The 27,410-nt window shown below is 40.1% G+C and overlaps 1 protein-coding gene across 3 annotated transcripts; it reads right to left on the bottom strand.

The window, feature by feature from the left end:
• Positions 1-267: 267 nt before the first annotated feature.
• Positions 268-26,234, bottom strand: LOC143112563 (sodium- and chloride-dependent GABA transporter ine). Of its 3 annotated transcripts, none has more exons than XM_076274844.1 (15): positions 26,066-26,234; positions 24,943-25,103; positions 12,477-12,684; positions 11,661-11,795; positions 11,246-11,450; positions 10,208-10,340; positions 9,909-10,043; positions 9,709-9,812; positions 9,450-9,574; positions 9,072-9,184; positions 8,142-8,282; positions 7,880-7,979; positions 3,412-3,512; positions 1,829-1,996; positions 268-1,572 (listed from the first exon to the last, which is right to left on the bottom strand). In XM_076274844.1, exons 2-15 carry the CDS (start codon positions 25,099-25,101, stop codon positions 1,471-1,473), a joined length of 1,929 nt encoding a protein of 642 aa, XP_076130959.1. In that variant the 5' UTR covers positions 25,102-25,103; positions 26,066-26,234; the 3' UTR covers positions 268-1,470. The 3 variants fall into 3 exon arrangements, with proteins under 3 accessions (XP_076130959.1, XP_076130958.1, XP_076130960.1); XM_076274843.1 differs by lacking the exon at positions 26,066-26,234 and adding an exon at positions 25,667-26,059; XM_076274845.1 differs by lacking the exons at positions 12,477-12,684; positions 26,066-26,234 and having other exon boundaries at positions 24,943-25,070.
• Positions 26,235-27,410: the final 1,176 nt, after the last annotated feature.

Below are 27,410 nucleotides of genomic sequence, written 5' to 3'. Positions count from 1 at the left end.
TTACAGTGTCACACCCGGATCACACAAGGGGGGGGGGGGGGGGGGGTCAAAATCCCCCTTTATGCAGAGCAGAGGCAGCGAAATCTATGACTCTGGATTTTGACCCCACTTTGTGCGATCCGGGTTCCCAGAAGAGGCTCCTGATGAAATATCTTGCTCCGCCATTTATAATCTTTGACTAAGCTATCTTGGGTTAGTCTGAATGAATGAATGACTAGACCATTACATTAACATAAACAAACGCACACACACAGAAATACACACCAATTACTCTTAAAATGAACAGTTGTTGTAGGCCATGTAAACACATATTTTACAAAAACATACCAAGTAAGCAATTAACATACAAGTAAAATCAAACAAATATAATCCCACAGTAGTGCACATAATGAAAAATTACAGAAATGTATGCAGCCCTTTACCCATGGTTATTTAAACATGTTCAGTGATGTAAAATTCAGTTATTCTTTTCTGTCCTAGTTTACCGCCAGTTTGTTAAGCAACTTTGCTGAGAGATAACACAGACAACATGAGCCCTCCTTCGGTCACTTTGGTCACAATTAAGACATTCACTTTTGGACTTTGAATAACTTATCTCTTCTTGTACAACGGAAAAGGAAAATAACAGCTGAATAGACATTTGAACACAACATACTTATTCCTCCGCAGTATTAAAAAACATCTTATAAAACTCTAAACTAAGATGAGTCAAACTAAAAACTCAAACTACATACAGTAGGTCCACTGGAAGCACTGATATGAATTTATTTCTTACCAAAAATTCACACAGAAGTAATGTATTTATATCTAAATAAATATAAATAAAGGTTTGCAGTAACAAATCTGTTGAAAATATGTAGTATTCAAATATTACCAAAAGTCCAAAGTCCAAAAGTGGGGCCCCACTGGCCCCAAACCGCTTTCTTTTTAAATAGAACACTTTGGCTCTTGCTGATTATACAAAAAGAAACATTCTCCATTTGGAAAAAAAAAAAATCTTCCCCTTTTAACATAATTTACCAGCTAAGTTAATCATCCACACCCTGGTGAGCCCGCAGAGGGCCGACCATACAGTAATAAATCCTCAGTTAGCTCTGAGGGCTGCCGTGCAGAGCTCCTGTACGTCCACAATTGATCCTTGATTGAGGTGGAGATGGGAGGATATACAGCTGATCTGCAAAAGTATCTACAGTCTCCTGGGGAGAAGTACTACAACAGTAGTGAGCCCACAGCCATGGTGTAAACTGAATGAATACAAAAAAAGATCTGTAGCCTTCCAATCACACCACGGAATGTCTTTGCATCCTCTACCTAATGAATAGTATGGGTGGGGAGTGGGGTTCCCCATTTTGTTTGACGCTCAAACAAACAGATGAAAAGTTGAAGTGTAATGTGGTAATGAAAGGAGTAGGGGTTGGTCTGGAGAGTGATGGTCACAAGGCAGAGAGCTTTCCCAAATGGCTGTCAATTTTAAAGCTTCACAGCCAATTCTGGAACTAACTCTCCACTTCCTGATGGGTGGATGGTTGGAACCTTTTCCAAACCGAAGGGAGTGAGGGACCTGCGTATTCTCTTTTTCAACAACAAAAAGACAGAAGAAAAATTAGACACAATGATATAATTTTCTCATGTAACTTTCATTTAGGGTAACTGCAAACCAATACTATATTCATTGACATTAAGACAGACAATAGATAGATAATATCGATTAAAAATACATCAATTAAGGAATTACTACAATATATCAGAATTATTACAATAATACTAAGGGCTTATGAAAATACTGTAAAACAAAACACATGTACTGTATGGTCTGGAGCAACCATACCTCCATGAAAGAGCCAGGAAGGACCCACAAAGTATGTATGGCTGCCAGTGGAATCCAGATGATCGAGGCCAAAGCGATCACCCAACCCACTCCTTGAGCCCAGGGTGGGTAAACGTAATCCTCATAGCGAGCCGGCTTAAACTGGATGACTGAGAACACTAGGATCACCTGCAGCACAACAGCAGCATCATAGTATGCGGTGGTGGCCTCCCGTATCATATGGAAATATATTTTAGAAATGGACTGGCCATTCTCAGCACAGTATGTCAATACATAATTGTCATAATATATTCTTATAAAATGGGCAGAATGATGAAGGCGGAGGTGGCTCCGGAGCACAGGGGGATAAAAGAAAGGAGACAGAAAAGACAGCGCGAAGAAAACGAAAGTATGATGAGGCATAGGCCTAGGCTTCACATGGATTTGGAGACAGACCCCCCAAAGCCACAGTGCGTGGTTTGCAGTGAGGTGCTATCTAACCAGTCTAATGTTGTTCTCCACACTGTTTTTTTTGCGTGAGAGGTCATAGACCAGTTGCACATTTTGATTTTGTTACATGTAGGGTGGCTAATTAAACATGATGCCTGGATTGCGTCAATAGAATGTGTTACGTTTTTATGTGTCGGATGGTGGGGGTAAGCGAGCCGAGTCAGGATGTAAAAGGCGGTCCGCGGGGAACCACTGGCATAGATACATTGATATTATGAAAAGCAGCTGCCATTGAAACTTTCTTTCTCAACAGTGAGTTTTTAAATTAGGAATTTACACACCTCAAGCACGTCTTGACTCTTTATAAACAAACCTCAAAGCAAAAGTGACATTTCGTGAAGTCAATTCTGTCTTAGGTTATGTGATGACACACCATTTTACTGTAGGCAGGTCTCTATTCAGATCACCATGCTAATGTTTTCAAGACTGGTTTGTAAATCATGCCTCTTTCATAAGGCCGCTGTGGGTGTGACAGAAGCGGGAATTGGAGAATACGCATACACAGAAGTGCGCAACTGAAGCACGTAAAAAAAACCTTACGCTTTTACGGGAAAGGGAGAATTACTGCGGGCTGTATTACAGAGACTTCCTAACTCGCAAATTCTATTGTATCTGTTTGTGCTAAAGTCATCACAGAACAGCCGCTCCTAAGTCAGTGTTCTCCTAACTTCAGATAGGAAACCAAAATCCTAAATAAACGTTTCTAACTTTAGGATGACCCATAACATATGATAGAACTCCGCTATCTCAATGTATCGCAATGGATGTACTGCTCAACGGGAAATTCGAACACAAAGCGGACAAAAATGGCGCCCCCGGATAAGGTGAATTGGTTCTACTTGTGCACTTACCACAGGTGAATTCTCTAATAACTCATCTACCTGGCTGAGGAGTTGTGCCAATTACAATCAGCTGGTTAAATGAATGGTTGGAGTAAATTTGTGGCAGGAATTTTACTTTCTGAGGCCAGACTTTTACACCTCTGGCTGAAGAAGAGCTATACACAGTACATTTACATACACTACACACACATTCAGGTCATGAAAATAACACTTTCACGAGAGCAGAGTTTATAAAAACTTATTTGTACTTACTCCAATCAAAACTGGGCATATTATCCACCAGCACACTTTGAAGAAGATGGAGGGTGGTTTTCCGGTCATCTCAATAAGACTATCAGTAAGCCGTCTCACACCTTTTGGTAAAGAAGTTATGAATTATTATTTTCTGAACCACTCCCTGCTGTTTATTTAATACATTATGGTGATTCCAGCCCACATCATTTTTTTTATAGATTTGATTCAACTTTATTGTCATTTACAGGTACAGAGCCAATGAAATGCAGTAGACAAACATCAAAATTCATTTATTTTTATAGCACATTTAAAAGCAACACCAAAGTATTTTACATAAACAAACAATAAAATAAAATATTAATAGGCTAAATAAAGAAAATAACAAATGTAACATCTCAACGATAAGAACAGATGTCCTTGTATTAATATTAATGAACATAAAAACAAAAATGAAAGAAAATGACAAGGAGTTAAAATAACCGAGAGAAATAAATTGGTGGGAGAGGTGAACGGCTCAGGGAGTGTTAAAAGCTAGGGAGAAGAGGTAGTCTTTAGGCTGGATTAAAAAGCTACTGATAGTGGGGCAGGAATAGACATCATCAGGAAGGCTATTCCAGAGATGGGGAGCATAGACAGAGAAAGCAGAAGGAACACAAAGAAGACACTGGGAAGATAATCGAAGAGGTCTAGGAGGACAGTAGATTTAAAAGATCACAGAGATATTGAAGAGCTTAGCCATTTAAAGCTTTGTAGACAAAAAGCAGAATTTTATCTAAATTAATTCTGTGTTCTACAGGAAGCCAGTGCAGTTTAGCCAAGACTGGTGATATGTGGTCATGTTTCTTAGATCCAGTTAACAATCTGGCTGCAGCATTTTGGACCAGCTGGAGTCTACTCAGGGTGGATTTAGTTAAACTTACATGTAGTGAGTCGCAGTAATCAAGCCTTGAGGAAAATACAGGTATGGATAAGAATTTCTAAAGCACTTTAAGAGAAAAAAAACTAAAGGCCCCATCATGGCGATCTGAAACCCAGCGCATAGCGTATTCTTATCATGACGCAAAGCGTATTCCTATCTTACACAAGTTTTTCGCCATGTCCTTCCCTTTTATTACACAATGTGCCCAGGGGTGTGGCAATTAACGACTTAAGGTGTGATCTGGCGCATTATCTAAAAATCGCTATCTTACACCATCTACAAAGCATTACGCCACTGACCAAGAAAAACCTTGTCTATAGCGAAAGGCACAGCTGAAGACGCACTGTCACAAGATGTAAGCAGCAACTCCTCTACAGGATAAATGTCCTCAGGTTTTTTAATTCAGTCATTCGAACATTATTGGGATAAGTGTTGCTTTTTTCAGGCTATTTTTTCGATGGTAACCTATCGTCAGTAAATAGTGAAAGTAATTAACTGTGTATAACTGTTTTGTCGTTGATTATGACACCACAGTGAAGTTAATTTCACTTTGCCTAGGAGTTCAAATAATAGACGAATGTAGATGCGTGAAGGCTATACTCTGCTAGGTTTTAGTAAAGCATGGTTTAGTAGAATACCTGTTCTATACGGTCTCGCGTGCAAGCAGATTCCTTCAAATGCGCCGCTGACTATCAAAATACTGATGCACCGTTTGAAGTTGCGCTGCTTGCTGTTAAAGGTAATGACAGATGTCATTCTCATTGGTTTAAAGCAGTGGTCGCCAACCCGTCGATCGCGATCGACCAGTAGATCTTTAGGACTTGCCCAGTTGATCCCGAGAATAACAGGACAATTAAAAACAGTCACCAAATTCCCACAAGTTCGCTAACATTTACAGGGCGTAGCCTACATTTCAGCGTGGGATAGGATAGCGCATGATTTATTCAAGACCTAGCCATCATAATGCGAGAAATTCCTGCATACATTTACAGTGCTGTCTGATAACGTTGATCTAATAATGGAGCAGCGTTAATGCGGGACTGGACGAACCAACTTCTGACTTGAACCCAACGTAACCCCATGCAGACACACACGCGCACAGCACCACTTTGCAGGTGCGCTCTCTCTCTCTCTCTCGCAACAGGACTTGTCACCGCTGAAGTCAAATTATGTTAGGTGCTTCTACATCAACTGCTAACTGACAGAAAATAAAAAACAAAAGTTTAGTGATCAGGAATTTGTTCTCCATTTGAAGAATGTAATCGATTGCGGACGTGCACAGACATGGAGTGCATTGTAGGCCTAGGCTTAGGTTTCTTTCACTTTCTAGAGTACGCATTAATTACGTGAAAGATGCTTCATACCAAAACAGCGATCAAACATCAAATGTATTGTCACAAACACTTACTCCATTTAGAAAATCAAAACCAAAATCATATAAGTAAAGACTATGTTAAAGTGTTGTTATCTCATTGACGCCTGTATAAGGGGGTGGAGGATATGATATTTTTGACCTGATACATTTGCCTAAATAAAAGGCCTTAAATTGGAAGTATTTTAGCTTTGATTTTCTTTTGACGCTTCAAGGTAGATCTTGCCTTTGTTCAGGGCGAGGTTAGGGATCTTGGGCTCAAAAAGGTTGGTGACCACTGGTTTAAAGGATGTTAAGCCCAAAACACACCCATGACTGATTAAGAAACATAAGACCAACCTTTTTGCACCAGGCGCCCTGATGTTTGATAACAAAACCACCCCCAATGTGGACTGGACAAACCCCTACATTTATTTAAGCTATTTGCCAGTGACCATGCATTTTAGATCACTTAAGCTTTGCTATCATTCTTAGCTAGAAAAAGCTTCCCTTGACAACACTATTGACTTGCTTATTAAAAGTCAAAGAGGAGTCTAGGAAAACACCTAGTGTGATGATTAACAGACAGAGGGCCAAGACCCTTGCTTACAATGTTGACAGTACGGTGATCCAAAAATGATAACTTCTGTTTTATTGTCATTTAGCTGTAAAAAAAATCCAATTCTATCCAATCCAATTCTTAATGTCATTGAGACAGAGAAAAAGGTTGCTCAATGAGCAGGAATTTTCAGGGGCCACAGGTATATAAAATTGGGTATCATCTGCGTAGCAGTGGTAACGAATATTGTATTAATTAATTAAAAATGGAGCCCAGGGGAAGCATGTATAAAGAAAATGATAGAGGCCCTAAAATAGAACCTTGGGGAAAACCACACTTAATAGGAGCAGATGATGAGGAAGCATTACCTAAATGCACTGAAAAAGATCTATCAGTTAGTTAAGTTAAGAGTTTAAAGGACAATTCCGACGCAAAATGAACCTAGGGGTTAATAACACATGTGTACCGAGTTTGTCCGTTCTCTGGGATATGTTTTCATGCTAATCGAACGTGACCAGTTGTACCACAACTAATTACAGTGCATGAAAATAAATAATGCCCACAACTGTTTCAAAATAAATGTCCTCACTACAATAATTCAATATTAAATAATTTAACTATTTAAACTACCCAACTATTTAACTGTTAAACCATTTCAACGGTCAGTTGTTATCAACTATGACTCCTGCCAACTGTTTCCAAATACAAGTTTGTTTTGCATTTTATGTTAATATACAGCATGTTTATATTTTCATGCACTGGTAATTTCCTCGAAATTACATTTTCTAGTTAGCCTATAACGCTAGTCTTCAGGGCACACATTAAGTGAAAATAAATCGCTATTTCTATACCACTAACAAGGCAAAATAGCACCACACTTCCACGGTAGCATAATGAGGGGCCCTACATGTAAACCGAGAACTTTGTAAGTGTACAGACAGCTTATTAAAAAAACAGTTTAGAAACAGTACCGTTCACGTATATCTTGGGAAAACAGTCACGTGACAATTCAGCTCATGTTACGACGTTGGACTGGAGCAACGCGAGCTGAACTGTCACATGACTGTTTTCCCAAGATGGCGCCAGCCCAGAGAACGGACTAACTCGGTACACATGTTATTAACCCCTAGGTTCATTTTGCGGCGGAATTGTCCTTTAAACACCTTTAATATCCTTGACAAGTTTCAATCTGGTTTTAGACCACTTCATAGCACAGAGCCTAGGTATGTGATGATGTGGGACTATTTTAATTCCAAAGGCCAAGGGAACTTTATCAGGATGCATAGTATCCTGGATACATGAAATAACTGGCCTTTAAAAATAAAAATCTGCCTGCCTCTATGGGAATTTAACATAGGGGTATGTATACTTATGAGCCCCTGTATTTTAAGGAAGAACATTTATTTATTTGCGATATATTATTCATTGACAAAGAATATCGGTGTCCTTAAAGGTTGGATTTTCCCTAATTTTTTCAATTTCAAAAGATAATTTATTCCTCTTTTAGTCAACTTTAGCTTGTGTATGTACACTAGGGTATGTAAACTTATGAGCACAACTGTATATTAAGGTAAAAATCTTGCATAGTGTACCTGTGGGCATATTATGTCTAATAGTGTGTGTCTTTTCAGTTGTACAGAAACAGATAGAGACTCACCAAAAACCCAGCAGATTGCAATCACTTCAAAAAATGCGAGGAAGATGATGGACACTATAGCTGTGTAATGGTCCATCAGCTGGAATATGTAGATCCCACACTGTTTCCAAACAGGAAAATTATATTTTCATTCAGAGATAATGATTTAGTACACAACCATTGCATGTACATAGTATGGCCATGATTGCATGTTAAAATAAATAGAATGTAAACGATTTTAAGTATAGGTATGGATTGTGTTGGCTGCAGTAATCAGTATTACCTGCATGACATGAGGTATCCCCAGCAGAAAAGCAGTACAGCAGACCATCAGCACCAGTATCTCCTTTAGTCGGAAATACTTTAGTAGCGGTTTACCATAGCCATCCATCAAACTAGTTACCATGACTTCCACCATTGCAAACTAAGGGCACAACAGAAATCAAAATGTATGTCAGAGAAAACAAGCATACTAAAAAAATAGTATTTTTAATGGTCTTGTTTTCTTTCTGTGCGGTGACAAACTGTGTCAAATTTCTTGAATTTCTCAAGTAATAATATGTGCGAGATCTCGTCACTAAAAAGATAACCAGTACGTGTTCCCAAACAACGCTAAAGATGTCATCCCAGCCCAGATATCCTGGTGCCAACCCATAAAATGACATAGACTGCTGGAATAACAGGTATCATGTTAGACCGAATGGGTATCCAGCCAAAAATAATTGAGATTAGGACTTATTGTCCATGGTTGTCGTTGGCGCCTTCCCTATGATCACTGTAAAGTACAATGTCATCCAAACATTGGTGAATCCTTTAATCCCACAAGGTCAGTGTATCAGTAACTGCTTTGTATATGCATCCTTAGTCTTAACAGAAGATTTTTTTCACACAGATGGATGGCACAATGGCTATCACAGTATATACATTGTACGTACATTTTTACATACATTTGACTATTGGTTAAAAAGAAACATTCCTCAATAGGAAAAGATCAGAACTTGTCTCGATTACAGAGTTTGTTGGGCATGCAGATAAAGATTATCTGACAAAGCGTGCCAAATTAGGGGATCTTCTGTGCTTTGACAAACACAAGAGGGTTTAATTTGACAAGATTCCCTACTTGTTGTTGGCATTTTCCACAACATTTTAGATCTCTCACAGCACCGCAGTGAGGACCACAACACGGTACTAAGACTTGGCCGATGTGACTCACTTCGCTGTCCAGGCCGAGGCACAGCAGCATGAAGAAGAAGATGATGGCCCAGAATGGAGCCACTGGCATGGTGACGAAGGCTTGGGGATACACAACAAACACAAGCCCTGGACCTGGATGAGGAAAGCAGACACATAAACACAAAGGCCTACATTTAAAGACTCTCTCAATCTCTCCCTCTCTCCTCACTCAAAACAAATGTAACAGCAATATAGTGAAGATTTTTTTTTTCCCGCCACTGAGTACTTTAAATGTGAGGATTGAGAGCTGACTCCTTGAATGTAATACTACACTTAAACAGGGTTAAGTCTAATTACATGTTGCTTCAATTACGGACACCTTAGTCTCTTGTAAAGAGCCATGAGGTAATACACGTACCGTCCACAGCCAGGTCACTAACAGGGATGTTTTGCAGATGTGACATGTAGCCAAAGGCTGAGAAAATGACAAAGCCAGCGAGAATGCTGGTCAGGGAGTTTATGATGGAGATTGCCAAAGTGTCTCTGAGAACAGAAAAAATACTCCTACAGAGCTGCACCATAATAAACATGAAGACCTGTGATTACGTGTAGAGTTAACTCTAGCATTATCTTTTTACTATAAGCTAAGTAAATAGAAGCAAATTACATTCGCTCACTTAAGAACGTTGTTGTTGAAAGAATTATAGCTGGACATAGTCATAAGGCCACCGAATCCAATCCCAATGGAATTGAAGATCTGTGCAGCAGCGTTGACCCATACCTAGCAAGACAAATGCATAGACATGTGCAATTAGTTTACGTGCAACAATTCTGACAAGACTCGTCATTCAAGTGAAACACTGAAATACATTTTTACCTCAAGTGACAGCAGTTTTTCCCACACAGGCAGAATAAAAAACGTTATGCCCTTCATAGCCCCAGGCAGCTGCACATTGTTGATCAGCAGAGCAATGAGGATAACATAGGGGAAGATTGCTGTGAAGTAGACCACCTGAACAATGGAAAAAAATAGCATTCAAACAGAGACAGAGAAAATAAGATGGAAAAAATGAGAAACTCACAGGCAAATATTTCAACACTCAAATGTCCGGAAAAAAAAAACATGACCACAAATTAACAAAGCACATGAAGTACGAGAGGCCCTTTTGAGGTTACCTTCCCAGTAGACTTGATCCCTTTGAAGATGCAGAGGTAGATGAGGATCCAGGCAAGCAGCAGCAGCAGGAAGAGCTCCCATCGGAGGGTCCCCGCCTCCTCTAGCCCCCCCGTCCGATCCAGCATTTTATGACTGACAACACAAAACACAGGCGTGACAGCCAGCGGCCTGACAGTCGTCAGCGCATCTCATCTCCCCGTGCCGACCCTTGGTTTTGCCCTCCTGGTTTTGCCCCGAGGGTGGCCTTTGACAGGTGTGTGGTTATCCAGCCACTCTGAAGGCTGACAAACGCCTCTGGAAAAAATAGATTTCTCTATGTGTATTAGCTGGCCTAGACAGCCTCACTGTCAGTGATGACACTTGTGCAGGGCTTTGTTAGATTTTTGCAAGGTGAAACAAAGAGACACAGACATATGTAATCACACCCATAGACTGGTCTATCTAACTTACCAGAAGTTACAATATATGTAATTAAGTCCAAAGTTTGCAGAGATAATTTTTTATAATGACTATATACTAGTTAACCTGGAAATGCCAACAGTCTAATCTACCGTAAATCTAAGTAAATTATCAGTCAAATATGCAGGTCATAACTAAGCTTTATTCTTTCTTGCCAGCAAAAGTTAATTTTTTGCAATAAATACATGATCTCATCACTTCAGTGTGAACTTTCATTGTTTTGTAACACTATTCCTTGAAAGTTTTGCAATGGTGTCTCAACAGTGACTGCATGTGCAAGGTCAAGTGGGAACCTTCATCAGAGCTTTGGGACACTGTCTGAGACTTCTGTTGGAAAATAAAGTGGCGAATGGATAACTCATATACATGACTTGAGAATCGACTTCGAAAACCAGTTTGAAATCTAGTGGCGTATACTGGACCAAAGATCAGCATGTTATTATTTTGCTTCACAACGTTTCAGAGTTCTAGGTCAACATTATCATTTTTTTCCCCCATGACCAGAAGTAATTTAAAAGCCCATTTGCTATTTATTCCACATGGATCCCAGAACCAGAGCAAACGTTAAAAGAACATACTTGAAGAACTGCTGGCTAGCAGTGGTGGAGTAGGAGCTGTTAGTGACATGATCAGTGCAGTTTAGGGTGTTCCAGGTGTTGTTGCAGCTCTGCCAGGGCAGAGGGCTCTGAAAAGAGCTGAAGAGATAGTAGAGTGACCAGGTAATGATGACGTTGTAGTAAGTGCACATAATGAAGGAGATGGCTACAGTTGCCAGGCCTACACCTTGAGATTGAAAAGAGGGGAAACAATATAAAAAACCAATAAGTAATATGAATTAGCAAATGTTGCAATGCAAACAAACACAAAAAAACAAAACAAAAAAATGTTTTGGTTCAGTTCCGTAAAAAGAAATACATATAGCTAAAGGTGTCAAAACCAATGAAATGTCCATATCCACCCAATGTCCATATTTACATCACAGTCTTTATTTACCTTTAAGCAGCGGACACACTTTCTCCATGACATGAACAGGTCCCTTCCTCATGTACTGGCCTACTATCAGCTCCATGTAAAGTAATGGTATTCCCAGAACCAGCAGCATGAAGAGGTAAGGAACCAGAAAAGCCCCTGAGAGAGGCACAGTTTACATTAGTTCATGTGATACACCATCAGCTAAATGGTTAAATTAGAGGACATTTCCCCTGTCACTACAGCAACAGTAAAATCCAATTAAACTTTATAATATGTTCATCAGCATGTATGCATTTCCTGTTCACTAGTGGTATTGTTATATTTTAAAAGTTAAGCATTCACAATACACACATGCTTTTTCCCCCCACAATTTTTAGTGGTATCTTATTCTTCCACACTCTTTCTTTCACTCAAATGAAGTCAGGTTGTCAGAGTCATGTAACTAGCATATTAACTTTATCTGAATGCTCTTCAAAAGTGTCCTTTGTCCCAACAAATTATCAGACTGTATTGTTAGAGACAGAGGTCACTTGAGGCTTTGATAATAGCATATCATTGTATAACAATAACTTTTATGGTGTTTTATCCAACATTTATAATAATAATACTGCAATACTATGTCATTCACTGATCAAATCTATTTCTTCTTCCCTTTTAAACATAGATGACACATTCAGTGAATAGCAGAGATCAATCAAGCTAACAACAAACACCCTAACCCTAACTTTTTAGAGTATCACTCTACTTTAAACTGAAACAAAATGTATGACAATCTCAAAATCACAAGTCTTAGGGGGGACTGACAGCATCCTAATTTTAATCAAGAGAAGCTCTTACCTCCTCCACTTCTGTAACACAAGTAGGGGAACCTCCAAACATTGCCTAGACCCACAGCATTCCCAATCCCAGCTAGGGTGAACTCTATCTGTTTGCTCCATGTTGGTCTGTCTGGTTGCATAGCCATGTTGTCAATGTGTCTTCCCCTTTGCCTCTCTGCACCGAACGCCTTTAGGGAGGGGGAGGGTGGGTGGCAGCTTCCCCCTGACTATATGAAAAGCTAGTCATGTAATCGCCATTCATCAACATTAATGATTACCTGAGTATAGTGCATAGAGAAACCTGGTGAGGAGGGCTTTCACATCTGTAAAATCACTATGACAGACCAATGACTAAGCATTTCTAGTTCATAGTTTGTAAATACATAAAAACATAAAATTAAAAGCAATTGTGTAAAATCCACTTAATAACTGCTATATACCAAGGTGGGTAAAGAGAAAGTGGGAGTAAATCCAATCACTATACTTTTCCAGGTCTTTTGGAAATCAGTAAATGTTAACTGAGAGCACCGTATGTTTCAGAAAAATGCCCCTCTTCACCCGACATGAACTCTGAGGTTGAATATGCTGCACTTATATGTTTAAAGTGAAACTTTTTTTAAGGACATTTGTCAAATACATATATTTTGCAGTAAGAAACCTTGTATACTCTCCTATAAGTTAGTATACTGTATTGGATCCACACCCACGTCCTCTTCTACAACAAGTCCCAAATTGTATGATATTGACATTAAAACGTCAACAAAAACTTAAATATTTAACACAGTAGCGTGCCTGTTGGCTGCGCTAGAAATTTGTTATCTTTTTTCAGTCACAAACAACACATGTTTACATATTCAACTGCTTACACAAACACATAATTTCCTTGCCTTCATATCAATTTGCTAAGTTCACTGCTTGTGATATTATCCAGATTTTATATTATCTGATTATCTGAGCAGCTACAGTACATCTTTTCAAAATCTGTTGTGGTGGTCCTATTCAGGTTAGTTTTCTTCCTACCTAAAAATAGAGAACATTTCAATACACTTTCTAATAAGCACAGATGTGGATAAAATACTGTCATTAGTGATAATGTAAAAGGCTTTAGTCAATTCTATATTATGAGTATCCTAGTATCAAAGGCCTTGTTTTCCATGACCAAAAATAAATTCACAGCAATAAAGAAAATGATTACCCTTCCGCAGAGAAAAAGAGGTTCCCAACCCCAGACGTGTGATATGCGTTAAGATATGTGCTAAACGCTCAGGATACCCACCTGACTGAAAACACAAGACTGCCGATTCTATGGACTGTTTGTTTGGCAAAACAAGAGGCACTTTCATCATATAATATTCTCTCCATAGAGATGGATCACAATATGAAATGGTTAATACTATCAGCATGACCACTCTTCTTAAAGGCCCACAGCTAAGAACTGAGTGAGGCTCTGATTCTGAGAGCCACTGAGCTGAGTTTTTCTCTTCTATGGCTCACAAAAACGACTTTCTTCAGAGACAAACAGCGTCTAGACAATCGGTTGCCACAGATCTTGTGCACTGGCAAAAACAAAGTTATTTTTAAAACTTGAAACCCGTCATAATTCTGCAGACCTAGTGCGAGATCAAAACAGGCTCCTTAGTGGCCACGCCATTGTGGAACCATTTTTGGGCATACAAGTGGCGACACTTTAAGTCCCTTTAGTTTTGACCTCATGTGGACAGCCCACACAGAACCGCAAAGAGGTCTTTATAGCACTCATACTCAAGCCACACGTCAGGCACACATGCTTTTTTCTTCCCACATGTTTGTTGTGCATATATGCATATAAACAACAATGACAGACTACATCTTAATATGAAATATAAACATTATATAGAAATATATCCTGGTGGGTTCTGGCCATTAACTCTGTACACACTCTCATCACATCATACTCACTGCAAAGCCATATTGCTACCGCCACCTACTGTCAACTATATTTAATTCATACTCTACACTTTTCCAGAAGGTATTTCTCTGAAGTGCAAAACACAACAACAAATAGAAAAAAATGACAACAAATTAAAAAAAAAAAAAATCACAAAACACAGCAACAAATCACCATGGCAAATTGCAAAACCAAACAGCAGGTCTGTGACATGAGATGTGTAAACACTGAATGAATTTCTTAAGATACTATCCATTATCCGGCTTATCATATTTCATCGTATTTCATACAGGTAAATGATTTCATCAAACATTTCAACTGGAAGTAACCAACCACACCCTTAACTAACAAATCTTTTGTCTGACTTTGTTAATCTAGGCAAAAATATTCAGGACTGCTTAAATGTATTTGCATGCATGCATGCAGTGCGGCTTCCTGACTCCACTCTGAATCAACTGAATGTTTTGTCCTGGGACCAAAACTCTCAGATATTGGTGGAATATCTCAAGCTTCTCAACAAAGTACATGATCAGTCAGGTCAACCCCTAAGTCACCCGACAACAGAGAATGGGTTTCTTCATCATGCCCCCACACAAATCACACAGAAATGAATGCAATGGTGTTCTTGCCAAATAGTGTGATTGTTGTCACAAGGCAAATGCTACTGAGAAGTATCATTTGGTTGGAAGCTTCCATGACTGAAATACTAATACCACCATCTTACTCTAAATTCTATGGCACTTTAGTTGCAAGCATAGCACTATTTGCATTTTATGTTAAGAGTAGTCAGTAAAACACTATAGCTCTAATGACTGTTATTACCTACTGTAGTTTCCACTAAGAAAGAAGTGAAGTGATGATGTGAAGTGGTGTCACTTTCAATTTTATATCTTGTATATGAGCTATCGTTTTAATATGAAATTGTCTCCATGAAATCTAAGTTCATGTTTTTAAAACAGACATGTCAGTTGTATTACATGTATGTTTTCAAGCAAAGGCCTAAGCTGCTGTGTGTTGACCAAGTTCTTACATAAAGTATGACAAGCCAATGCAAAATAGCACCATAGTAGATTGATTCATTATGACTGCTACTGGGCAAATTACAAATGACTGGAACCCTTCTGCCTCAAGGCATGCCTCCCCGGATCTGAAAGTACTGTATGTGAAATTAATGATGTTGGACCCAGTATTTCACCAGGACCAGGAGAACTCACTGCTTCTTTATGGTAACAGCTATAGGGCCCTATCATGACATTCTAAAGTGCATCGTCACTCGTCAAAAGTCTATTCAAATTTAGTAGGATGTCCAGTTCACATTGGGAGGGGTTCAAAAGTGGAGCGCATGGCGCAACAAGGTGTTCCTAGGTTTTTTAATCAGTCATATGGGTGTGTTTGGGGCGTAACATAATTTTAAACCAATGAGAATGACATCTGTCATTCCTTTAACGGCGCGATATGTCAAATAAATGCATCGGTATTTTGGCATTCAACGGCGCATTTGAAGGAGGCTGCTTGCGAGACCGTATGGAATAGTCATTCTTAAACCATGCTTTACTAAAACCTAGCATAGCCTTCACGCATTTGCACTCGTCTATTATTTGAACTCATTGGCAAAGTGAAACTACCTTCACCAAGGAGTCAGTCAACGACAAGACAGTTATATGCAGTTACTTTCACTATTGACTGACAATGGGTTACCATCGAAAACATAGGCTGGAAAAAGCAACACTTACCCTAATGTTGCTCGAATGGCTGAATAAAAAAACATTTATCCTGCAGAGGAGTTGCTTATATCTCGTGACAGTGCGTCTTCAGCTGTGCTCCATACGTGTCTCTCGCCTCTCCCCTAATCACTTTTAACCGTCATTACCAATTTGTAAATGATGGTGAATAACTACTCATCATGAGATGTACAGTATTTCGTAATATCTTTATTCTAATTATGTTTCCCATTGTAATCGTGCAATTTGTAAAGCTTTGCATGGACGTGCGCCGGTGTGCGTTCATGAATGATAGAAGGATGGTGCGTGCACCTGCCAATATGACTGTTGACATGCGCTCTTAAAATAGCATATGAACAACTCGCCATAGACTTCTGACCAGGTTTAGGTGGTGTATGATAGCGATTTTTAGACAACGCGCCAGGCCCCTCCCTAGGTTGTTAATTGCCACACCCCTGGGCGCAATGTTTAAAAAATAAAAGTGCAAAATACCGAATTAAACTTTGCACGGGTGGAAAACGAACTTTACGCCATGCGCTGGTACCCAAAATACAGCCCATCATTTTTAATAAATGTCAGAATTCTTTCACATTCACATCTTCATTTAGACTATTTGTGATGTCTACAGCTTGTGACAAGTAGCTTGTTGTTCATGTATATGATTTTTAAACACCCCGTTTTATCCATCATGCCCCTGTGCAGTAACACCAGTAAGCTTAAAATGTTATTCTACACACACGCAAGTTATGGATCACAAAGAGTCCACAAAGCTTAATTTTGGAGGGAAAGTCCTCAAGTTGGAAAAGCACAAGAATGGTGTTTTTTATTGCTCACTCAGGCTGAAATTAGAGCATGGAGATGTGTTGTGCAACTACTGTACTTGTTTCAACACAGCACAGTTTTGCAACGTCATCGTCTTTATAAATCAAAAAGCCTTGTAATTGCCATAGACACTGATTGCCCTTGACATTCAAGTTAATCCACATACAATAGGAAAGAAAAAGGTCTGAGCAATGACATTAGGCTAGTCTGGTTACTAAAAGACAGAAACACTTTTCCTTTCTTTGTGCCATGTATGCAATCACAAATCACAAAACCAGCATCATTCTATAGGAACTGAGAGAAGGGAACTGGGCCAGGCTTCCATTACCTCTCCTTAAGCAATTAAACCCCACATAATTTTTTTAAAAAACTTGGATTAAAACATGACTATTGTTGTATGTGTTTGCTCTGGTGGGTTTGGTCTCCGGCTCTCCGGCTCTCCAGTGCCTAGAATCAATGGGCAATGTTTACTAGTGTACTAATGTACTAGTGACAGAGACAACACCAAGACTTTGAGAGGTTGAGAGCAAGTCAAGACCAAGGCCCCATTTCCCGTATTCAGTTGCATGTGCGTGAAGGGTGAGGAGGAACTGCCGTAAGCAAAGTAACAAATTTTTAGAGGAATATTTGAACCAGGATGTTCTTCATCCAATCACAGTAATATGTTAAACAGTTACGGTGTGTTTCCACACAGCGAAACACCTCGCGATTTTCGGCCAGCGAAATTTCGCCTCGGGGGCGTGACGGCGAAACCGCTAACCATTTGACTGCAGTGTCTAGCCAGTGGTGGCAAGCGAGCTAATTAGGCTAATCAGCTAATTCTAACGTTTAAGTACTTAATGAAGATATCCAGGGGTCTTTATGCCTCGACTAAGTTGATGTTGCCTATAAACAACAATTCATGTTCATAGAAACAACAAGGTCAATAAGACATAATATATTTCATACCTGTGTTGCAGCATGTAGCCTAGCTGTCTAGCTAGGTTTACAATGCAATCCAATGTCCTAAAATACTAGCATTTCGCCTGTCAGCTAGCTAAAAATGATCGATCGAGTGCTTAAACTAACATATATAGTGGTCTATTTAGTGGTGTATGTGCTCTGACTAAGTTCGTGTGGCATATAAACCACAATTCGTGTTGATACAAGTGCCAATGTTCGTGTAGAAACATTTTAATCACATACAAATTTTCGTGTTCCAGCTCAGGTAGTCTCCGCCATCTTGGTCAGACTTTTTTGTAACTCCCGCCTCCAAACACAAAGACGCGGACCTGATTGGTTCTCGAATGGTCCTCATTTAAATAAAGTTAAACTTTGGCCAACTTTGTTTCGCCTGCCTCTGCGATTCGCTTTCATTTCGCCCAACTAGGGCGAATTTCGTCTCCATTCAACCTCAATGAGAGCGACGCGAAATTTCGTTGTGTGGAAACACACCGTTAGGCCTCTATTTTGGCGATCAGAAAAAGTGGCGCTATGCTTTTTAGATGGTGGGTCATTCCGTGTCAAATCACCCAGTGGCTGGCAGGTCACCCTCTCCCAAAAAATCTGAAAAAACTCACAGGTGTTTGTAGACCAAACCTATGCATAAATCTTAAATAGTATATCTGTATCACTAATGGTTCCAAAACTACAGCCCTTTGAAGTTTCAAGTCATTTTAAGCATGGTGGTGAACAATCCTTTTTGTTCAACTTCCAACATTATTGGCTCTTTTGGTATTTCACACACATTAGTGAAACTATGTGAATAGAAGTACATTTCCCTGTTGTACCTTCAGTGCATTAGCTTCCCTTCAACCGGACATGCTAAACATTCTTCTTACGCGAACCTAACGTTACGTACGAGGTAGTCGAGTCTTGTTTTGCCTTTTATTGTTTATGTAGATAACACAGAAGCTAAAATATCGGCACATGATATATGTTATATGAAGTTTTGGGCTAAATGAATGGGCGTTCTATGGGGTTAGCAGAGAGTTGATAACCACCGCTACATCGATGCTTCTACTTCCGGGAATTCGCCTGCCCCCTTGGGAAATACACTCATTTTCCACCTCCCCTTGAGTTAAACAATTGAGTTTTACCTTTCCCCAGTTCATCCAGCTGTTCTCTGAGTCTGACAGTAACACTTTTAGCTCCAGCTCATTGAATCAGATTAGACCGTTAGCTTATAGCAGAGATGAGTATTTCCCCAAATGGTGGAGTATCGCTTTAAGGCATTTAATCTGAAACCTGTTCTGATAATCTTGTACTTGTAAGGAATGTCTATGTGGAAAAACACACTGAGGTCTGTTAGCTTACTGTAGCTTGGGTGGCACAACATTTTACTACAACCCCGTTTCCCAAAAAGTTGGGATACTGGGCAAAATGTAAATAAAAACATAACGCTATGATTTGCAAATCATATAAATCCTATATTTAATTGAAATAGTGTAAAGACAACACATCAATTATTGAAACAGAAAAATTGTATTGTTTTTTTCTGGAAAATATATGTTAATTTTGAAATTGATGCTGGCAACACATCTCAAAAAAGTTGGGGCAGGGACAAGTCTATCACTGTTTTGTTGTTTGGGAACTGCAGACCAGTAGCTGGAGTTTTTGAGAATGAAATGTCCCATTCTTGTCCGATTTAATATTTTAGCTGCTTAACAGCCTGGGGTCTTCTTAATCATGTTTTTTCATTCAACGATGCACCCAATGTGACAGGTCTGGTCTGCAGACAGAACATTTTAGCACCTGGACTTTTCTACTATGGAACCATACAGCTGCACAATTAATTGATTTTCAATAAAAATTCAGCTAATGCAAAGCTTGTCCCAAAGACTGCAATTAATCGTTCCGCTTGCAACACTTTATCTTAATCTATTTTATCTATCCAAAGCTACTTAGAGATGTGAATTACATTAAAATTACCTTAAAATAATGTTTCCATTATCATCGTTTCAGTGGTTCATCAACTGGTAACAGGGTGAATGGCACTTCTGCATTCGCTTCGCGACCCCTCTATCGGCTATAACCGCACTATGCAACTTTGCCAGATCAGGTAGCGGATCTGTAGTTCGATGGAATGAGACATAAGAAATTACAAATTTGACTTGCTTCTGATGTTGCAATACATCGTACTTTCATAAAATCATGCAACATACTCTACCTTGTCTGTGGATATCGTTATTTCCAATAATAATGCTGGATAAACAAATGCGTGCGACAGAGGAAAAGTGCTTTGGTGTTGCTTTAAGTGTCTTGCTCAAGGACACACCTGTGATAGCTGGGTATCAAACTCATAAATTTTTGAAGCTGTATAAAAACCCTGCTTCCTAGCCACTACACTACCACTACCCCAGGTCTTGTCAGAATTGGGATAAGACCTGGGGTGATAGTGTAGTGGCAAGGGAACAGGGTTTCTTTTTAGCTTGAAAAGTTGTGAATTTGATTGCCAGCTGCCACTGTCCCAATGGTTAATCTTGTCACATCTATGACTTTTATGTTCATGTCATCCTCTTTGTGTGACAAGAAAGTGAAGCTCACTGAACAACAGAAATGCTGGGTCTCTTATGCTCACCAGTCAGACGTGGCCCAATGGGCAAAGCGAAATTTGAAATATTAAACTGAAGCTATTGACTTTCGAAATGTATATTGCAAATGAAATTGCAATTGCAATATCTGTCAGAAATATCACAATTAGATATTTTCCCCAAATCGGATAACCTTTATGTAACGGATGCCAGCTAGCCATAGCTATATGCATGGAATGTTAGTAAACCTCACTCCCCGACGCCTTAAGAGTAGTGCTGACATGAAAGCTAGCAGTCTGCCTTTCAGCTTAATTGTCAGGACGCTCGACTCCCGATCCGGGGTGCTGTTGTTTGCAGGTTCGAGTCCGGGCGTGTGCAGGGCTGAATCGCACGGTTCAACAGTTGAAATATACAGTATGCAAAAATATTCAAGGTCCTCTCTGAAAAAAATATGTTGTCTGGGTGGCAATGTATGTTGCTCATGACCTGTATACAGGGACGTCACTAGGATTTAGAGACTGGGGGGCGCGAAATGTTATCACATCTTTAAAGTGCTTCTTTAATTCATCATTTATTACAGTAAAGAGTATAGCAAAGCATCTATCAGTGCCTGTTTTCTGTCTCACCCTCTTTTCTTTACCTGCCTCCTAAGACCTCCTGCTTCCCTCTCCTGAGTCTTCAGGATGTCCTCTTTAAAAATATATATCCTATATTTAAAGGCAACATCCATAATATTCATCCACATTACAGTATGTAAGGGATAATGTATAGAACACCGGTCATTATGGGGAAAATAAGTCCCGACAGGGCGAACCAGACCCCGACGCGCTAGCAGACAACAAATAGTTCGCAACACACGCTGAACTTTAATCAAACATTCTTTAGAACACAGCTGATCAACCGTCTGCTTTCACTTTTAAATGAAGTTCCAAGTTCCATGCAAGAAGTGACCGGAATACTTGCAGAGTGATATGATCAGCAGCACAAAACCCGTTTTTAAAATAAAACATCATTATTCCCTCCCGGACACATTCCATGACATAGGAGGAAGGGGGAGACTTAAACACGCGCGCGCACACACACAAAAACCCTCGCGCACACGCCGGCGAGAGACACAGAGGAACACTAGTGACAAGTCTCGGCGCGCAACACAAGAAACAGTCCTTTTTAATAAACGATCTTTACACTTACGAAGTTATCAATGCCTCTATTTATATGTAAGGGCCCTCATTGTACTACCAAAGAAGCGTCGGGCTACTTTGAGACTTTTTGGAGACAGCTTTTTGGAAACATCTGCCAGAACGTTCAAACTCGTTACCATGCTAAGCATAAGCAAAACACAATTTACACCGGATTTCCCCATTAAGTTAGCCATAATTAATGAAATAATAAAGTAGTTTTGGCTGGTCGTTAGTTCATGGACACAAGTAGACTCGACCTGTAGGCCTATGCCTAGTAGATCTTGACTGACTTCGCAGGCTCAAGCCTATGGTACGGTCCTGCGTCTGCGTCCCGCGCACGCGGCACTGGTGAGCGCGTGACGAGAATTGCGTCATTTTTACAGCATGCGTCGCGTCTTTGAGTCGACCGAAATTTAAGACCGCGCGTCAAAGTGACGCGTAGACTGCGCATGTGTGAAACGGAACTGCTGTAAACACTCCCCTCCAGTAGGTGGACCACATTAGAAGAACAACACTTAAACCTAGAAACAAACCTAGACAGAAGAAGACTTGTTTGGTTACCATAACGACGATGGAGCAGAGAGAGCGCCTTGGATTCAACTTCGACCGATTAAAGCCACAATCCACAGATACATTCTTTAACATTATATTTAACGGTCACTTTACCCAAAGTATTTCAAGACACCACATTTTAGATTAGTTGGGGACGTAATTATCTGTCTGCTGGCCAGGTCTGTGCGTCACCTTTGATTGTCGAAACAGGGTGGCTGCATGGGCTCATTGTGGCTACTGGCTATTATATTGGCTTGATTTGGTCATGAGCCCTGGATCATATAGCACTGAATGAGATGGCAAACAATAAAATAAAACTAATCATAGACTGTAGAAATGCGCTACACAGCACTAAAAACCGAATAGTTTAATTATAGTTCGACTACGGATATTTCACGTCATGTTCGAATAAAAAGTGACAGCCCTACTCCCTGCATCGAGAGCTGACATGACTTTGGATTAAATGCATCTTTTAAAAATGAGCGTAGCCTATTACTGAACAATGCTGAAATCAAATCGCGAAACCCAGAGCCATATAAAGGTATCTATCTACAACGCTCAGGCGAAACCCAGTAACACTTGCTGATCGAGATGCATTCTCGCCTGTTCCGTATATAATGCGTTATCAATAGTGATTATAATAATGAAGGGAATGTAGCCTACCTCTCCCAGGTGCAATCATTATCACCTAGCCTACTCCTGAACAATGCTGAACTCAAATCTCGAAACTCGCCTGTCAACACCGGATAATGCATTATCATAATAATAATTGAAGGAATAACCTAGCTACCTCTCGCTCTAAATACACCCATTATCACAGTGAGACATTATACATTATGAACACAAATAGTTACTTCAAAACTTTTATTGACACGTCATATTTACAGGTTTTTGGTTCATACTTTTTAGTATGAGGCAGGTGTGAAGACTCAATACAAATTTAATTGAGGACATCTGTACGCACAACTCGTTCTTACCATGCTGTGTTTAGAAAAATTTCTTTACTTTGTATCGTACCAATATCGCTGCCCTCGCAGCACCGAGTCACTTAGCTATAGGCTAAGTAGCCTAATAAGCAAGTAGGCTAAGCTAGTCTCTCAGCTATACCAACGGGTGTGCTGTGTGTGTTCTGGTGGATGATAAATGGAGCGATGCGATGGGCCAGCTTATCAAACTTCCCAGCAGACAGGCTAACGAACTCGTGGTGCTTTTTCCTTCATCAGCTCTTCCTTCGTTTAGTGCTCGCACATCCCACGTTCTTCTTTTCTTCAGGCGTTTCAGGCTTCTCTGGTGGTTGTGTCCTACTTTCAGGCTCGACGTACCGCCCCCAGTTGGTGGGTCAGAGTTAAGCCGTAGTGTGCAGGCGCTAACCTTAACGATTTGACGTGCATTCAGGACAGCAGAAGTTGGAGTATGCTTCACGTCCACGGCAAAAATTACGCACGTCTTGGACACGCGCAAATGTGACGCGCGACCATGCCAGAGCCTTCAGTCAGCATCAGCTGCTCTGCCACTCACCGTGCTCTGCTTCTCCCTCACACTCGTCAGGTACCTTCGTATATCCATCTGGTCAAATTTCACTCTGTGATCTGTAATCTCTTTTGTGAATTTCTATCTTATTTCTTACGCCGAGTGCCAAGTTGCCAACCCGACCCTTCAGAAAATGTAACGTTAACGTGACCTCTAGCCTCTAGTTAACTAGACCTCTTGACCTCTAGGGGGCACTGCAATTAGGAAAAATGTGTTTTGGCCTGTAGCTGCTGTTGTGTTTGGAATTAAAATGTACTAGTGGGGACTGTCAATGCTGTTGGAGGTCCATAGGATGACCCAAGACAAATTGTGGTGTCATCGTAATTGATTCGGCCGCCATATTGGATTTAATCAAAAACACCTAAACGTTTTCACAGGTCACAAAGGTTGTTAGATTTTTACGAAACTTGGTGCAGATGATCTTTAGACCAAGCCTAAAAAAAGTTCCCCCTTTTCGTCTTCAAATCTAAAACCGTTCGCCCGTAACAGCCAATTAAAATTGCCGGCAAAGCAGCCAAACAGGAAGTGAAGTGATCTCAGCAAGGTTTTCTCATATCAAAACTAAACTTACCACATGAGCCGCCGAGGTGTCCTATTATACGGAATTAATGGACAAGGGCGAGGGGCAAAGAACTCCCCGATGCACAGCGCACTGGACACACCACGAAGGCCGTTATCCCGCTTATGACCCTATGGCCATTTTGACCTCAGTATTTCACAGGGCCCTGCCCTCTATAGTCTTCGGTGAAAGTTGACAGAATGAAGCATTAAGGTTTTGCATTATCACTCTCCTTCTGAGCTCTTTGTGTAACTCTACACAAGAAACATTTTCAGCAAATGAGTCTACTACAGAATGTTTTAAGCTTATGATACATGGGGTAGCTTTTTTACCAGTGTTGCTGGGCAACCACATAACCAGTTCAATTTATTATGATAGAATGATCATGACTATTTGCATACAGATTATTAAAGTTTTCCAAAAAATACATCACAACCATAATAACGAGGAACATTGTCTAGCAACATTTCTAAAAAAGGTAGTTCTTTCAGATAAAAATACCAACCAAGGTTTGAGATAACATAGGCTACTCATTCTCCCTTTCACCAGGAAATCAGGAAACATTCTCTTATGCCTAGTCACGGAGTATGGCTACCCATAAACTTTCTGAAATCTCTAAATTTAGAGATGCGCTAAAAATCACAAGATGGAAAAATCAAAAGAACAAGAGGGCTGACTCACCTCATCACCATGACAGAGGTCCCAAGCCTTCAGTGGTTCCAACAAGGTGCCATTGGCCTCCTTAGAATCACCTAAAGGCAAGGTTATTGTTTCTTTATCTGACATCCTCCTCTCCATGAGGGCCTGAAGTTCGGCTTGGGCATCACCCTCCGACATCATGACTAGAAAGTGAAGATAAAAGATGGGGGAAATGCTAGAAAATATACCCGCCGCAATATGAAAATGACCAAAGAGTCGACTTTTTTTCCCGAAGAGTGCTGTTGACACCAAAAACTTTAAGGACACCTTGGGTAAAGAAACATACTATACAATTTCTTCTTTCATAGGCTTACTTAAATGTCAACATCGTTAAGTAGAATGTTGAAACTACATAATATCCTACGTCCCTTTTACGCATCCTTGACCTCATGACCCAAGTGGAAAATGTTTATTCAAGGACCCAGAAAATTAACCAGTCAAACAGTAGCCTAAACCAAACCCCAATTTTAGCTCATGCATTTGAATCGAATTCACAACATGCGAAGAGTACAGGCTAGGCTACAGGCAAGATACAGTGTTCTCAAAATTAAGTAGATACATTAGCATATTCAGCGAACAGTCAGGCTACTGCATCACACATTCAACCAGATACACAAGAGATACACAAGGCAGTTTGCAACGTACATTTAACCAGATCGACTAGACGAATAAGCTTACAACGTGTAAAGAGATGACAAAAACTCACCCAAAGTTGTTCGCTCGCTATAAAGCCACTTCACCGTGACTCAACACTTGTCAGGCTACAGCAGCCGCTATTCAAATACAATTCTACTGTTTTCTATCTTAATCGTTCAACTTTTCTTTTAGTATTAATTATTATTATTATTATTATTATTATTATTATTACAAACGTAGGCCTAGGTTGCACTTATTAACAACGGGCCTATTGCATGTTATAAAATAGCCTATATGGATCACTGATTAACAATCCCGGTCAGCGTCTCACTGTACAACCTCAGGCACGTCATATTTTACAATTATGAGATTAGGCCAACTAAAACACAGTTCAGCCCAACGAGCACATTTAATCCCCTAGATATAGGCTATACCAGGTTTGGCAAGTAATATCAGTTAGTCAGCTTACGTCCATTTGACGAAAACGCGGAAGTTCTGTCAGGCAAGGAAGTGTGGTGTCCATTGTAAGTGGATGGGAAAGAATACGTAGCCAGAGAATGTCTAATAGGAAGAGCCTAACATAGCGGATACGCTATAACCAGAGTCAGACCTCAGTAAGCGTAACGTTATATCCATGTGTTGTTGTAGGCTACTCTCCAACTTGTCAGTGAAACCCTCGGTAGCCCATATTAAATCTCTATGGTGAAGGCGGCATATTTTACTCACGCTGCTGATGGACGTTTTTTTGTGTGGAAATTACGACGTGCGATGTGCACGTACTAGTCTCTGGCGAATGGATGCTCTGATTTCAACTGGAGGATAGGCTAAATATCAAAATAATGAATAATGGGAAAATGCAGACATATGTAGAATGTATGAATGCTACAAGGCAATTTCCAGATCTGTGTCTTCACACAACTTACAAATAGGGCACCATTTGAAAGGGAACTAAACAGGCTTTCCAACGGTATAAGATAGCCTATTTATGGGTTTCATCAGAGGGGTATTTCACAAAGGCAGAATTAAGACATCCAAGATAAGTGATAAAGCGAGTTTTGACATAGCAATTGTCATCCTAGCTAAACACGTTTCACTAACGCCAATCCAAGATGAGTAGGAGCAAAGTGGCAAGCCAGGTGTAAGTAATTCAGGATGTGCGCTCGTTGTTTCTGCTCCAAAATGCCCACGGTTGGAATAAAAAAACGCGGAAAATAGCGTCATTCACACAAAGTGAACAACCGCTTTTGATATAGACTAACAAAAAAGTAAATTTGTCCTTTTTGGAATGGGGAATCATGGCTATTTCTGTAAAACAGCGGGAGTAGGCGTGGTAGACCAACTGAATGCAAATGTACGTATGCACCCACGTGTGAGTGCTTTCTTGTCTCGGCACGCAACGTCATTAAGAAAGCGCTTGCCTCTGCAAAGATGCACATAGCAGGGCCGTAGTCACCATAGACTTTGGTCACTCATAGACGTGTACCCCCCAATATTCAGATGTGACCAAAATGTCCCCCCCCAATATTCGGACATACAAAAAAATAAAGAAAAAAACGCTATAGGCTATACAGGAAATCAACAAGTCCCGCCATCTGAAATGCAATCAAACGTAAATAACACACAAATTAGTGACCTATTCATGGTTTCAGAGAGTACACTGTGAGTGGTTTGTCCTGGAGGTTTTGCGTTTATCGTTTGAGGCGTGCGCTATCAAAAGCTTCCTGCACCCTACTGCGGTGCAGGCTGTCAACAATATCGCAAAAGATACCGGTACAATTCTCACAAAACTTGTTGGAAAGGTGTAGCCCTGTCTA

This window comes from Alosa pseudoharengus, unplaced genomic scaffold (genome assembly GCF_046254945.1).
Source record: "Alosa pseudoharengus isolate Yale_2024_CS ecotype anadromous, Long Island Sound unplaced genomic scaffold, YU_APseudo_1.1 YU_APseudo_1.1_scf_8, whole genome shotgun sequence".
NCBI lineage: Eukaryota > Metazoa > Chordata > Actinopteri > Clupeiformes > Clupeidae > Alosa > Alosa pseudoharengus.
Note: the sequence above shows the minus strand (reverse complement) of the source record. Positions and strands in the feature narration are given on the sequence as shown.

Bases quoted from the DNA above. Each gene is read 5' to 3' on its own strand.
- LOC143112563 (XM_076274844.1), bottom strand. From the start codon at position 25,101: ATGATGTCGGAGGGTGATGCCCAAGCCGAACTTCAGGCCCTCATGGAG. The intron at 7,980-8,141 runs GTAATACTGATT...GTTTGGAAACAG, and splicing joins GGATACCTCATGTCATGCAG to TGTGGGATCTACATATTCCA. The intron at 1,997-3,411 runs GTAAGTACAAAT...GTTGTGCTGCAG, and splicing joins TATGCCCAGTTTTGATTGGA to GTGATCCTAGTGTTCTCAGT.